At 44.9% G+C, this 14,608-nt stretch overlaps 1 protein-coding gene across 1 annotated transcript in view; it reads right to left on the reverse strand.

Moving 5' to 3' along the window:
• Positions 1 to 12,634, reverse strand: part of LOC138800720 (mitogen-activated protein kinase kinase kinase 19-like) — a 28,197-nt gene extending 15,563 nt beyond the window's left edge. The window contains exons 1-11 of the mRNA XM_069982642.1: positions 12,465 to 12,634; positions 11,130 to 11,342; positions 8,422 to 8,613; positions 7,815 to 8,006; positions 7,165 to 7,319; positions 5,980 to 6,095; positions 5,800 to 5,894; positions 3,374 to 3,431; positions 2,586 to 2,661; positions 596 to 849; positions 398 to 432 (exon numbers count right to left, since the gene is read on the reverse strand). Coding sequence (XP_069838743.1) covers positions 398 to 432; positions 596 to 849; positions 2,586 to 2,661; positions 3,374 to 3,431; positions 5,800 to 5,894; positions 5,980 to 6,095; positions 7,165 to 7,319; positions 7,815 to 8,006; positions 8,422 to 8,610 — 1,170 coding nt within the window. The 5' untranslated portion in view covers positions 8,611 to 8,613; positions 11,130 to 11,342; positions 12,465 to 12,634. The remainder of the gene's footprint in view (positions 1 to 397; positions 433 to 595; positions 850 to 2,585; positions 2,662 to 3,373; positions 3,432 to 5,799; positions 5,895 to 5,979; positions 6,096 to 7,164; positions 7,320 to 7,814; positions 8,007 to 8,421; positions 8,614 to 11,129; positions 11,343 to 12,464) is intronic.
• Positions 12,635 to 14,608: the final 1,974 nt, after the last annotated feature.

Genomic DNA, 14,608 nt, shown 5'->3' on the forward strand with positions numbered 1-14,608 from the left:
TTCTCCACAGAGATCTGGATCTATTTGACCGGCCATGTTTCTCCACAGAGATCTGGATCCATGTGACTGGTCCAGGTTTCTCCACAGAGATCTGGATCCATCTGACCAGGCCATTTTTCTCCACAGAGATCTGGATACATGTGACTGGCCATGTTTCTCCACAGAGATCTGGATCTATTTGACCGGCCATGTTTCTCCACAGAGATCTGATATTAATCTGACCAGCCATCCACTGCTAACTTACAGTTTTGGCTCTTTTGCCCTCCGGACTCTCGCCTTTCTATTGTCCTTCAGACAAGGAGCAGCAAAGATTCAATAATGAGAGGACAGGGCTCCCTAATAAAGAGACCATGCAGTGGATATCTGTCTCTATATATTTTGCTTTAGATAAACTCACCTTGCTGTCTCTTGAGGATTCCGTTGAACTCAACCCTAAAAAAGCAAAAGATAAGGGTCAAACCTGCGTGAATTAGGCTTAAATATGCATATACTTTATATTATAATGTACAGGCTGAAATGCAGTCTTCTTTATCACAGCAGGGGTTATCTGCTTCAGACCTTTTCAATTACATTACACACAATGGTAAATACTTACTATGCCGGATGTGCCCCTTTATGTACTTGAGGTCACGGAAAGCATTTGGCGTTGAATGACATTCTAAGATGTTGGGTTCGGAATAAGACTCCTGCACCAGGTAACCTAGCCCCAGCCGTTCCAGACTGCTGACGCCTTCCCCTGACTTCATATGAAGAGGTGGAAGGGAAGGGTGCCTTTTAATGGCTGATCGTGAGGTCAAGTGCTCAGGGGTAGGATCCGTGAACCATTGTCTGGAGAAGGGGTTTCCTTTCCTGGAACACAAAGACTCACTTTAGATGGAGGTAAGCCGTCTATTCTGCAGTCAGAAAGGTAAGAGTATCGCCCCTTCCCTATAGACTTAGGCCATAATCGGATACTTCTGTTTGGTCCATTTGATACGTTCCATTGCGCCTATTCAGTATTCACATATAGAGAGATCTGCATCACGATTGCTCCAAATCGCTTGTATTTGTCCAATATTTTGAAGAATAGTAACGCAAAATAATCAAAAACACCCCTGACCCTTCGGATAGAGGACAAGGCCATTGTACAGTTCTCACGGAGCCCCCTCAAAACTGTTTGCCATTAGTACACACGGGGACATCCTTGACCAGTCATATAACAACACCTACTCCTCCCTGCTGTGCCATGAATTCGTACTGGATAACCTGCACTGGACAGAGCAGGCTCGTACTGCTAAAGAAGGGATGGGGAACCTTCGGCCCTCCAGCTGTTGCAAAACTACAATCCCCATCATGCCTGGACAGCCGAAGCTACGCTTCGGCTGTCCAGGCATGATGGGAATTGTAGTTTTGCAACAGCTGGAGGGCCGAAGGTTCCCCATCCCTGGCTAATTATCACAGTATAAGAGGTTACTGATACACAAACTCTGCTATGTTCGGGTTTGCAATCTTTGAATGTAAACATGAAGGTTCTCTTTCACTGACAACAAGCATAATTAAAACGACGTTAAAGTGACACTGTCACCCCCATATTTTATTTTTCAATCTTTAAAAACGTTTTCAACTCTCTGCATACCTTATTTTAGTTTTTTTTTGTTCATGATGCTGGTTGCTGAGAAATTCTTACTTTGATGAGCTTCCTTCAGCGTCACTGGGCGGGGCTTAGTCCCTGAAGCGCCCCACAGCTCCGCCCAGTACATCGCCGTTGACCCCGCCCCCTTGTGTACGTCATATGTTCCGGCCGCCACTCACACTATTTACTACTCCTGGACGCAGGTGACGTGCGTGTCCCCTGCGTCCTGCGTGTGTGGGCCCGTCATTCGCCGCGCAGGCGCAGAAGGTGATCACCGGGTCAGCCACAGCCGGGCTGTGCGTGCGGTCGCACAGCCCGAGGATTATACCAGGCGCATGGTCCCTCTGCGTCCTGATGCCTCCGGTGCCCTCGCTGCGGCTGTGAAACTCTCCTCACAGCCAGCAACGAGGCGCAGAGTGCACACAAGGGGGCTGGGTCAACGACGATGTACTGGGCGGAGCTATGTGGTGCTTCAGGGACTAAGCCCCGCCCAGTGGCGCTGAAAGAAGCTCATCAAAGTAAGAATTTCTCAGCAACCAGCATCATGAGAAAAAAAAAACTAAAATAAGGTATGCAGAGAGCTATATGAGGGTTGAAAACGTTTTTAAAGATTAAAAAATGAAATATGGGGGTGTCACTTTAACTTGTCCTTACATCAGAAGCTCGAGAGACACACCCAAGGACCGATGGGTAATAGTAACATGTACAAAAAGAAGTGTGCCCTCCAGCTTCATAACATTCAATCTGTACTAGAATTTGATGTAAACTTCCGACATGTTTCGAGTATACACAGGTACTCTTACTCATGGCTGCAATAGTGATGTTTGTACATTAGGGGTAAAGATCTTCCTTACATATCATTTATGAGCCTACGTATAGTCCCAGAATCCCAGCTTCTGGTTTATCTGTTTTATCTATATTAGCTGTTCTAGCGTCACATTAAGTATTTGTTTTGCTATTGTTTTATTCTTACCGTTCTTGCATTTGATCAAAGTTTTCCATTTCTTGGAAAGTAACTTCTCCTCGAAGGTCTGGCTGCTCCCCAAGGCCTGAAATGAGGAAAACAAAGGGTGACATTTATACTGCCCATACATCCTGCAATAGATACTAGTGACGCAGGAGCTACCTACCTTAATTTAAGGGGAAATAAAATCAAACTAACTTAAACTTAAAGTTCTATAGATTTGTAAGTTACTTCTATTTAAAAATATCCAATCTTCCAGTACTTATCAGCTGCTGTATTCCCTACAGGAAGTGGTGTATTCTTTCCAGTCTGACACAGCGCTCTCTGCTGCCACCTCTGTCCATGTCAGGAACTGTCCAGAGCAGGAAAGGTTTTCTATGGGGATTTGCTGCTACTCTGGACAGTTCCTGACCTGGACAGAGATGGCAGCAGAGAGCAGTGTGTCATACATGGCAGAATATACCACTTTCTGTAGGTCATACAGCAACTGGTAAGTACTGGAGTTTAAAATATAAGTAATTTACAAATCTGTATTACTTTCTGACATCAAGTGATTTGAAAAAAAAATAATGAAGTACCCCTTTAATGTATAACAAATTAAAACAGGGCAGGTGCAAATGTTGATGCCCAAAATTCAATTATTATTATAAAAAAAAAAATAATAATCAAGCCCAAACGGCTAATGTGCGAGCAGCTTATAAATGCATATAAATGAAAGTAAAAATATATATAGTGCATGACTGTATGGGAAAAAGCAACGTATATCACAGGGGGTACTGCTAGAATTTAGTTATTACCTGCTGCAGGTTCCAGGTTCTCCTCCCAATAATCACTGGAGATCCCGTCCCTGCTCAGCTGAAAGAGAAACCAGAACACTTGTTGCTGACAGTGCTTATTTAATGTGACTCTGTACCCACAATCTGACCCCCCCCCCCCCCACAAACGACTTGTTCCTTCGGATAGCTGCTTTTATTCCAAGATCTGTCCTGGGGTCCGTTCGGCAGGTGATGCAGTTATTGTCCTAAAAAACAACTTTTAAACTGGCAGCCCCGTGTCAAATGGCCGTGGCCTACAATATCTGTGCCCTAACTTTGCACCACCCCTCCGTCCCTCCTCCCCGCCCTCTTCATCATTAGGAATGCCCCTAGAACATTTTCTCCTGTCTGAACATTGCACAGGTGACTAATGATCCAGCCCATGTGCTGTGCTGACACAACTGATGAATAATAGAAAATCTGCCTGGAGCATTCCTAATAATGAGGAGGGACAGAGCCTAATGTATACACAATCTTGGCCATGGCTATTGGGCACAGGGCTGCAAGTTTAAAAGTTGTTTTGTAGGACAATAACTGCATCACCTGCCAAACAGACCCCAGGACAGATCTTGGATCAAAAGCAGCTATCCGAAGGTACAAGTGGTTTGGGGGGGGTCAGATAGTGGGTACAGAGTCGCTTTAAGCTGGTTATACATATAAGCTCAATCTCAGCCTCCCCTTCCAGCTGATCTTGTGGTTTCTCAGCAGAAATGAGCGTCTGCCATGCTGCTTATCTCTCTAAATCCATCCTCAGATGTTAAGAGACATCATGACGGGATCTTCTGGCAATCCAGTGAGATCTGCCATCTCCCCTCTCGTCTCTACCTAGCGGCTGTCTACCATACTTTTCTCACCTCCAGTCTCCGCAGCTCCCAGTCCCCAACCTGCTGCACTAGCCGTATCGTGTAACACTATTAGTCATGTTGTCATTGTAGTGCGAGGAACGTGAAGGGCTTGTGCCAGCCATCTGGTTACACACGATACGGCTGAGCGATTATTACTCAAGAGGCAGGTGGTTCACCGCGGCGGCTGACAGGGAAATCCAAACCAATGGAGGACAAAGCGGCCTGAATTTATTTCTAATCTGAGCCCGACTACTTTTAAAATAAGAAAGAAAACGCTGGACAACCCCTTTAAATGTCAAGTGGTGGTGTTATGTAATGCACACAGCACTATATCATTCCCATCAAATTGACAGACACCCAACTAAGTCCGTTATAGGCCAGTGGCGACCATGTCCAACCCATGGATAATGCAGCAGCTGCTCTATACTTGGCTGCTGAAAAATGGCGGCCTTAAAGGGGCACTCCAGTGAAAATCTTTTTCTTTCAAAACAACTGGTTTCAGAAAGTTATATAGATTTGTAATTTACTTCTATTTAAAAATCACAAGTCTTTCCATAATTATCAGCTGCTGTATGTCCAGCAGGAAGTGGTGTATTCTCTCCAGTATGACAGTGATCTCTGCTGCCACCTCTGTCCATGTCAGGAACTGTCCAGAGCAGGAGAGGTTTTCTATGGGGATTTTCTACTGTTCTAAACAGTTCCTGACATGGACAGAGGTGGCAGCAGAGAGCACTGTGTCAGACTGGAAAGAATACACCACTTCCTGCAGATCATACAGCAGCTGATAAGTATGGGAGGACTTGAGATTTTTAAATAGATTTCTGAAACCAGCTCCATCTGTAAAATGAGCATTTGTTCTAAAATATGGAAAGAGGTCACCTTTATGAGTAGTCCCAACTATTCCCTGAAAAAACATGCAAGCAGCCAAGTTTTAAACTAGTTTTATGGACGTGCTTAATTTATTTGTTATATACAGCGCCACTTCTGACCACAGGTTGTGTCTGGTATTGCAGCTCAGCTCCTTTGAGGTGACTGTGACTAAGCTGCAATGTTGCTCACACCCTGTGGAGAGGTATGGCGCTGTTTTTGAATTAAAGCAGCCATGTTTTTCTAACCCGGGACAAATCCCATCCAAACATACAGGAATGTTTTATGAAGCGGACCCTGGAGCTGAAGCAGAGTCTGTCTCCTCTGATCCGCCCCATTACTGGGCCTATTAAGCCTTGTGCAGTAGAACAGTTGCCCATAGCAACCAATCAGGTTTCATTTTTAAAAATGACCGCTGGAGTCTGATTGGTTGCCATGGGCAACTGCTTTACTGCACAAGGCTTGATAAATGTCCTCCACAATAGACCATAGCACTACAGCGTATTCTACAAGTCCCCAAGAGGGACAAAAAGTATAGTTAAAGTGAAAGTGCATACTAACTACCAACTCAACACCTAAGCAAAACTAAATTCCTAGCAAGTTAGAACATGTTGGGAGTTGTAGTTCTACACCAGCTTGGAGAACACTCACCTATTCAGAATGTAGAAACAAGGAGAGGGGACAGTCCCTGCTTACCTCCTCAAAGTCCTCCTTCTGAATGACTCCAGCCGGTGGAGCGTCATGTAATGGAGGCTTTATACCCAAGTCACAGGAGGCTTCACCATGTGCGTCTGTGAAAGGAGAGAGACCTGTGAATGGTTTAGTCATCCAGCAGCCTTGTCCCTCCTGCCCGACCATCACAATGCAGCTCTTTACCTGGCGGGGGGGCGCACCTCTCCAAGGCGTCCATCAGCTGCCGTCTCAGGGGATTCTTCACCTCAGACACATAGCTGAATGCTGAGCGTCCTCCAGAGTCCAGGAGATCAGCGTCTCTGCAGTCACAGATCTGGTTACACTATAGTCTTTTCTTATCCATCATAATCATATCTATAGAATACATATTAACATTGCGGGGGGCCCAGAGGACACTACAGGATGTAACTCAGGATCAGTAATGTGATGTCTGTACACAGTGACCCCACCAGCAGAATAGTGAGCGCAGCCCTGGGGTATAAGGGTGCGTGCACACTACGGAATTGCCGCGTATAACCCACGGCGTATTCCGTCGCTTGTACCCGCACGCAGCGGCGCACATTTCTGCCCATGCCATAGACACTATTCTATGCATGGGCGGATTACGCATTCTGCCGAAAGAAGTGTCAATTCTTTTGGCGTAATGTGTAATCCGCCCATGCATAGAATAGTGTCTATGGCACGGGCAGAAATGCGCGCCGCCGCGGGCGGGTACGAGCGACGGAATATGCCACGGGTCATACGCGGCAATTCCGTAGTGTGCACGCACCCTAATACAGGATGGAACTCAGGATCAGTAATGTAATGTATGTACACAGTGACCCCATCAGCAGAATAGTGATTGCAGCTCTGGAGTATAATACATGATTTAAGGGTGCCTTCACACCTACCGTATCGCAGCAGAAAATCCGCTGCGGATCTGCAGCAGATTTAACTAAATGAATGAACACAGCATTAAATACGTACTGTTAAATCCGCTGCGGATCCGCAGCGGATTTTCTGCTGCGATACGGTAGGTGTGAAGGCACCCTAACCCAGGATTAGTACAGGATCAGTAATGTAATATATGTACACAGTGACCCCACCAGCAGAATAGTGAGCGTAGCTTTGGAGTATAATACAGAATCAGTAATGTATGTACACAGTGACCCTACCAGCAGAATAGTGAGTGCAGCTCTGCAGTATAATACAGGATCAGAACAAGTAATGGAATATTCTATGTAGAACGGTTAACGCAGCTCCTATTCCTCATCAATAAACACACATGCAAACAATTTTACAGTTACATGACGGAATCTCTAAGGGGAATATCACGAACACCACACACAATATTTTCCTATCTGTATATTTATAGCTCGGTGAACTCACGCGTTGTGTGTGAGAAGTTCTTGCAGCACCTCCACAGGTCTGTAGTCATGTCTCATGGTCACACCGACAAACAGGTCTACATCCCGCAGCACCAACATGGTGGGGGTCAAGCCTTGTCCATTCCTGGTGTGTACAGACTGACCGGGATCTGTGGACTAAAGAGCAAAACATCAACATATAAGGAGGACGAAGAGCAATGGAGACCTCAGACCTCAGGAGAGATGGGGAAGGGGCTGTCAGATTTGCAAAATTGGGATCTGCTGGGAACCACTATGGTGGATAGACAATGTAAAGGCCCCAAACACAGTAGGGTGCCCATTAGGTGGGTGACCATGATGTTAATATGATATTAAATTGAGATAGAGCTCCTGCTGTACAAGGGGCCTATGGCACCTGCATAGGCAAAGCGTGTTACATCACAATTACAGTGGTATCAATGGGGGGTATAGAGGGTGGACTCAAACAGGAGGTCCCATAGGCCCATGTGGTGAAGGTGGTTACTACTGATCAATGTATTTTTTCTATATCTTAAACTGGTGAGTCTACATATGTTAGAAAAACCACACCTCCCAGCATGCCCTATAAACAGCGTCTGAGACATGTAGTTTCCTACAGGGCTGGCTTTGGTCTGTATATAGTGGATGACTGACCAGTAGGTGCCGGACGCTGCCCAGATCTCCCCTCCATGCCGCCTGCAGCATGGACAGCTGTGGATATGAGGTCCTGGTGACAGCGTACAGCAGCTGGGCCCGGACGCCATCATCCGCTACATGCACAGCTGTCTGGTTGGCAGAATTACAGGCGGTGACATCAGCTCCATGTTCCAGAAGAAGAGCGACCACCTGCAGAATAGAATAGATTGGGTGCCATATGACATACTCACACACACGTCTACTCTATCTATCTATCTATCTATCTATCTATCTATCTATCTATCTATCTATCTATCTATCTCCTATCTATCTATCTAACTATCTATCTCCTATCTATCTATCTATCTATCTATCTATCTATCTATCTATCTATCTATCTCCTATCTATCTATCTATCTATCTATCTATCTTTCTCTCTCCTATCTATCTATCTATCTATCTATCTATCTATCTATCTATCTATCTCCTATCTATCTATCTATCTCCTATCTATCTATCTATCTATCTATCTATCTCCTATCTATCTATCTATCTATCTATCTATCTATCTATCTATCTATCTCTCTCCTATCTATCTATCATCCATCCATCCATCCATCTTTACCTCTGAGTGGTTTTCCTCAGCGGCCACTATCAGGGCAGTGCTCCCAGTCTCTGGATGGGGGGTATTTATGAGTCCGGGATTAATATGGAGACTTCTGATAACTTCTTCCACGTTTCCCTTTGCAGCCGCCTCCAGAAATGATAAAACCGATTCTCCATCGTGCGCCGTCTCCTCCATCATCATCATCATTTCCTGGGGAATAACAATATGAAATGTTTTTCTATTTAGCGCTTATGACCATGGACAGAATAAGGATCGGTGTATCCAAACTGTGGATCTGAGCTGTGTGTTGGGGAGGCTCATACACAGGCACTAGGCTCATATTGGGGGCATTGGGAATCATCTGTTCTCTTTATTACATTGTGCTGTAAAATTCTAATAATTCACATAACTTTTTTCCTGGATCAAACAGATTTTTCTACTTAGCCGAATTGGTCATCTTTGCCGTATCTGTAACAATTTCCCACATATTCCCTTTGGCCACCTCCCCCCCCCCCAAACAAATATTAAATGCCCATCAACTAAGTGACAACGCAAAATCGCAAGTCTGAGACCGTGATGTCATCAGCCCCAGACAAACATACTTTCAGGGATATATATGGTCTCAGAATAGTGCCACAAGTACAACATTGCCCTATGACAGTACCACTTATTGAACACGTAATACAGTGCCAACCACATTGCTCAATGACAGTAAAAGCCCCAGTGTACATATGACAGTGCCACTTATTGTATATGTAACGAGAGGTAACGCACATTGTAATGCTCATGAGCACCCTCCACACTTTCGGACTCCACCAGTCCGGACAAAGCATCCAATATACACAATAGTAGTGAAGGAAAAAAGTGATTTGCTCACCATATAGCCGCCAACTTCGGGTTACAAGACCCACTGTGCTCCAATTTATAAGGAGCAATATACTCACAGAGTCGATATGACTTGAATCTTTTTTATTTTCTTCTCTTTAAAGTAAATGCAGCAAAAAGTTTACATGCTCACAGCTGATGTAATTCTCAGACACGGACGCCCAAGTACGTCCTCCTCGCGGACGTTTCGGAGGATACAAACTCCTCCTTCCTCATGCGCGAGGACGTAAGGGAGAGGGCGGGATTATAATGAATCAACATTTAACCCTATAGATATCGCTAGTGAGTAATATGACATGTAATATAACGCAATGCTACAAATTCATTATAATACGCATGAAAGTTGGGTGGGACTAAAGGTAATAACTATACGTGCTCTATATTTACAAAAATGCACTAAAGCTGCATACTTCATTGAGTCCGTTGGGACTCAATGTTTCTAATTTGGAAATCCAATATGTCTCACAACGGAGTAACCGCTTGCGGTTCTCCTCTCTGTCTGCACACAGCTCAACCTGCTCCACAATTTGCCATCGTAAATCGCAGATGTTATGTCGATTTTCGGAGAAGTGTCTCGCAACTGTTGTCTCCCCAAACGGTCTCTGCTCCTCATCTTTTCTACTTTCTTGTTTAGTGTCAAACTTTCGTATAGCTGTTTTATGTTCGTTAAGGCGAATTTTTATCGGGCGGCTCGTCTGTCCGACATACCCTAGTCCACAGGGACATTTAAGGAGATAAACCACATTTTTATCATTACAGGTAAAAAAACCTTTCACTGGGTATTTGGTGCCTTTTCTAGGATGGCTAATGTACTCCCCTTTTATAATGGCACTACAGTGTTGGCAAGATAGGCAACTAAATGTGCCTTTACGTCTGCTAGCTAGGAATGTCTGTTTAGAGATTTTCTTTTTAGCTATATCACCTCTAATTAATTTATTACACAGTGACTTATTTTTTCTATAGCAGAAAATCGGGTTCTCTCTAAAGATATTATTATACTTCGGATCACTTTTTAGTAGATCCCAATGTTTCAAAACACATTTTCTGATGATATCAGCATGTCGGTCATAAGTAGTAACCCGAAGTTGGCGGCTATATGGTGAGCAAATCACTTTTTTCCTTCACTACTATTGTGTATATTGAGTGCCACTTATTGAACACGTAATACAGTGCCAACCACAGTGCCCAATGACAGTAAAAGCCCCAGTGTACATATGACAGTCCCATCTACAACAGTACCAAACACACTGCCACCTGCCTCAGAATATCTATGGCGCCTCTTCTCTTTCCTAGGTCAGGAAGATTGGCAGCTGCCACTCTAGTCATGCATGTTGATACCAGTCCAAGCCCTCGATCTCTGCCACGAAGACGCTAATGGGTCAATGATGGCAGCAGTGACTGGCAGTGTTGTGTACATACTTGCCCGGACATTTCTGTGCTGGCAGTGCCAGTTTCCCAGGAGTCTATTCTTTTCGGGAGAATAGGCAACCAACATATTGAAAGACCAGGACGGTGCCAGTCCTCCATGCTGTCTATGAGCGACTTGGACAAGTGGGTTATATGCCTTGAAATGCGTTGTCCAATAGACTTTCCTTCAACAAAGAATCTTTAGTGGTATTTTCCCATGGCGTCTCATGGTTCTACATCCACGAGCTACATTGCCCAATCTACTAAAGGAGATGGGAATCTGACCAATGGGCAAAATCCAGAGACCTTCCAGACCACTTCACTCTTCTATGTAGAATGTAACGTGACCCGGGCAGCCGATGTATGGACGAGCTTTACACGTCCCAAAACAAAGATCCTGTGAAATGTGAGATCATTGAAGTGAGAGCGATTACCTGGCTGAGATCACAGGAGGGTGGGCACGCCTTGGCTCACAGGGTCCTCTACCATGGCGGGGGCAGAGTCTTCTCCAGGCGGCATCTATTCCTGGAGTTGGGCAGTAGTCATGGTCTGTGCCAACCTCAATAATCTAAACAAGTTTCCTGAGTGTGATGTCAGTCTATGGGGAGCCTGAGGGCAGTGAATGGAGTCCTTCAGTTTACATAGTGCTGCCAAGACAACCAGCAGTCAGCTGGGGCATAGAGGAGGAGGAGTAGGAGGAGGAGGAGGAGGAGGAGAGGACCCAGGCAGCAGCATGACTTCATCATACACACCAGCATGCATGCACTATATCAGTGATGACTACTTGTATATTTCAGACATGCTGGGAGTTGTAGTATCGCACCAGCTGGAAAGTCAAAGATGAAGAATAGTAACCAGTCCAAGAAGCTGATAAGAAGTCTTATATCTTTATAAACCAGTTCACACCAGTTTCTGGAATAAGTTAATCCGTATAAAGTCACATTTTGCGAAGCTCACTATTTTTTAGCACAAATTTGCAACAAAGAAAAAACTGTGTGGTCTAATATATATAGTACAGTATACAGTCCAATATATATAGTATAATATATAGACCAGTGTGATGACACTAAGGCCGGGTTCACACTGCCGTATTCTGTCTTGTTTACATGACACAGCAGAAAGCATTTATGTGCGTTACCATGTATCAACAATGTCCCCTGAGGAGGCCCAGATCTTTTAGTGCTGACCTATTTAAAGGGGTTATCCAGAAATAGAAAAACACAGATCTTTTCTTTTTGTAAAAAAAATAGCGCCCCTCTTGACCTCTTTTTGTGTCTGGTATTGCAGTTCAGTTGCACTAAATTGAACAAAGCCGAGACGTTATACCACACACAACCTGGGGATGAGGTAAAACAGTAAAACATTGTGTTACTATCAATTTACAAACCCTTGCCAGGTCATAGAGAGATGCTGAAACTTTTGATCAGAGTCTGGGTATTCAGACCCTCACTGATTGCTACCTCTCTACTCCATGGCTCGCTGCTCTCTATAATAGGTCTATGTATCATGCAGTGAGATGGAGATTGCAGCGAGTCACAGAGAGAAGCGCTCAGCCAAGTGCTTCCCCCTGCTTGGTTTAGTGATCAGCAGAGGTCTGAACGACCTGACTGATGAAAACTTTTGACCCATCTCTGTGACCTGTAAAAAGTTTTGTGAGATGATGGTAACACTTTGCCACCTACCCTGTGGCAGACCCCCGGGATAACTTACTATCCCTTTAACTGACCTCACTAGAATAAAGAAAAGCAAAATATCATAAAAATACAAACTGTAATCTGGAAGGAACTGATCTTCTCCGTGTTTCGCTGTACGGAGCCATGTTGGTCTTCTTTGCAGAACGAGTGCTGGGAAAACAGACAAAGGGGCAGTAGACCTTTCATATTAGGGATTTTAGGGACCTGACAAGTTGGATCCCCATTAGCCAGAATATTACGGCCTGTCATAGCCATAAGCCTTACCAGTCACATAGGAAACTTACAGCAATAGGTGAATATATGGGAATAATCAGGAAATGCTCACAGGGAAATCCCCGGGTTCTGGTGGCTGACGTCAGGAGGTGAGCGCTCTGTTGTCTCTCATGTCGGTGGTGACACTCGGTAAACATCACGTTTACTGCCCGGTATTTCTGTGTTTTTGTTGTGCTCTGTGTCCTGGAGAACAGTGACTGTGCAGGGAGCTGTGCCGGCTATAACCTGAATAAGTCAATAAGTCAGGTGCGTTCCTCAGTCCATGTACCTTCTATATGTGTATCCATGTGGTGTATAATATAGATCAGGTTATGGTATAGGCCAGGTATAAGCGGGTATGCTCAGTCCACGTGAGCTTAGACTACAGTATGTTCACACAAAGTTGTTTTACTGCCTCATTTTTCAACGGGCGACATTTTGAGGTGAAAATCCACACAAATTCTGCTAGTTACGGCCATAATTTGCAGAATAGGGTCATATTTCTGCCCAAAAAAACGAGGTCTGTGCAAAAATAAGGTCGAAAAATGACGTTGTGTGAACATAGACAAGGAGAGGGAGTAATACTATACTTACTGCTCCCGATGACCTTGGCCACCCAAGCTGTTACCTGCCAGCAAGTGTTCAATTTCCCAGCAGCGCCACCACTGGTGAAATGAAACATTACACATTGTTCATCAAAATCAGTCCACTGTCCATCTAATACACCTACCTGTCCTACACAGGGGGTTAAACACTTTGGTGTTTCACTGATCTCTGTATTTCGCTGTATGGAGCCATGTTGGTCTTCTCTGCAGAGCAGGTGATGAGGACTTTGCAGGTCTAAGTTGGGTCCCCATCAATCAGAAGGTTACGGCCTGTCCTTGCCTTCATTCTTACCAGATGGAAATACCATTTTACATTTCATACATCTCACTGATGTATCTATAAACAGACTGGTTACTGTATGGGAATAATCAGGAAATGCTCACAGGGAAATCCCCGGGTTCTGGTGGCTGACGCCAGGAGGTGAGCGCTCTGTTGTCTCTCATGTCAGGGGTGATACTCGGAAAACATCACATTTACTGCCCGTTATTTCTGTGTTTTTGTTGTCCTGGAGAACAGTGACTGTGCCGGCTATAACCTGAATAAGTCCATGTACCCTTATGTATCCCTGTGGTGTATATCTCATAGATCAGGGTATGGTATAGAACAGGTATAAGCAAGGGCCCGGCATGCAAAATACATAACCCAAGTACAATGAACGTAAAACAGTAAATCATGGACGGATCCTGGAGGGCAGAGAGGTGAGGGGAGGTTGTGTGAGTTGCAGACACTGACTGTATTGTAGGGCCCCAGCTAAAGGTGCTGTACTACGTTTCTTATGCACCTGTGTAAATTCTGTGCACAGCTGAGGAAAGTATTGGGTTAATTGTCTTTTGTCACATGTTGTTTTTGTCCAGTTGTAGGTGCAAACAGTTTTCCCTCCTTTTTCTGTCCTATCCTATCTTCACACACACACACACACACACACACACACAAACACACACTAGGGAAGGAGTCTAGTTCCTGGTGGGAGGAGTTCAGTCTAGTTCCAGTCAGAGACAGACACAGAGAGTTTTAAGCAAGCAACCACTGGAATGCAGTGCTAGACCCCCTCAGGAGGAAAAGGACGTCCTCTGAGGAACACCTTGCCCACGCCAGGGATACTAGCCACACAGTACAGGGCAGTGACCCCAATGAAATAAAGCTGCAGTTAGCCTACGTATTCCACTGCGTAATGCACAGCTGTCCTGGAAAGCTTCCGGAAGTCTGCTCAACCCAGCTCAGGGACTTGGGGCCTCTTACTACCCTCACAGGACGGGTACCTCGACACTGTAGAGCATTAGGCGGTTCAGTAAATGTGAGTATGAGGATTTTCTCTTCTTCTTCTTGTCTATTACACCTAGTTATGCTATCCCAGGGAGAGT

Source organism: Dendropsophus ebraccatus, chromosome 9 (assembly GCF_027789765.1).
Source record: "Dendropsophus ebraccatus isolate aDenEbr1 chromosome 9, aDenEbr1.pat, whole genome shotgun sequence".
Classification (NCBI taxonomy): domain Eukaryota; kingdom Metazoa; phylum Chordata; class Amphibia; order Anura; family Hylidae; genus Dendropsophus; species Dendropsophus ebraccatus.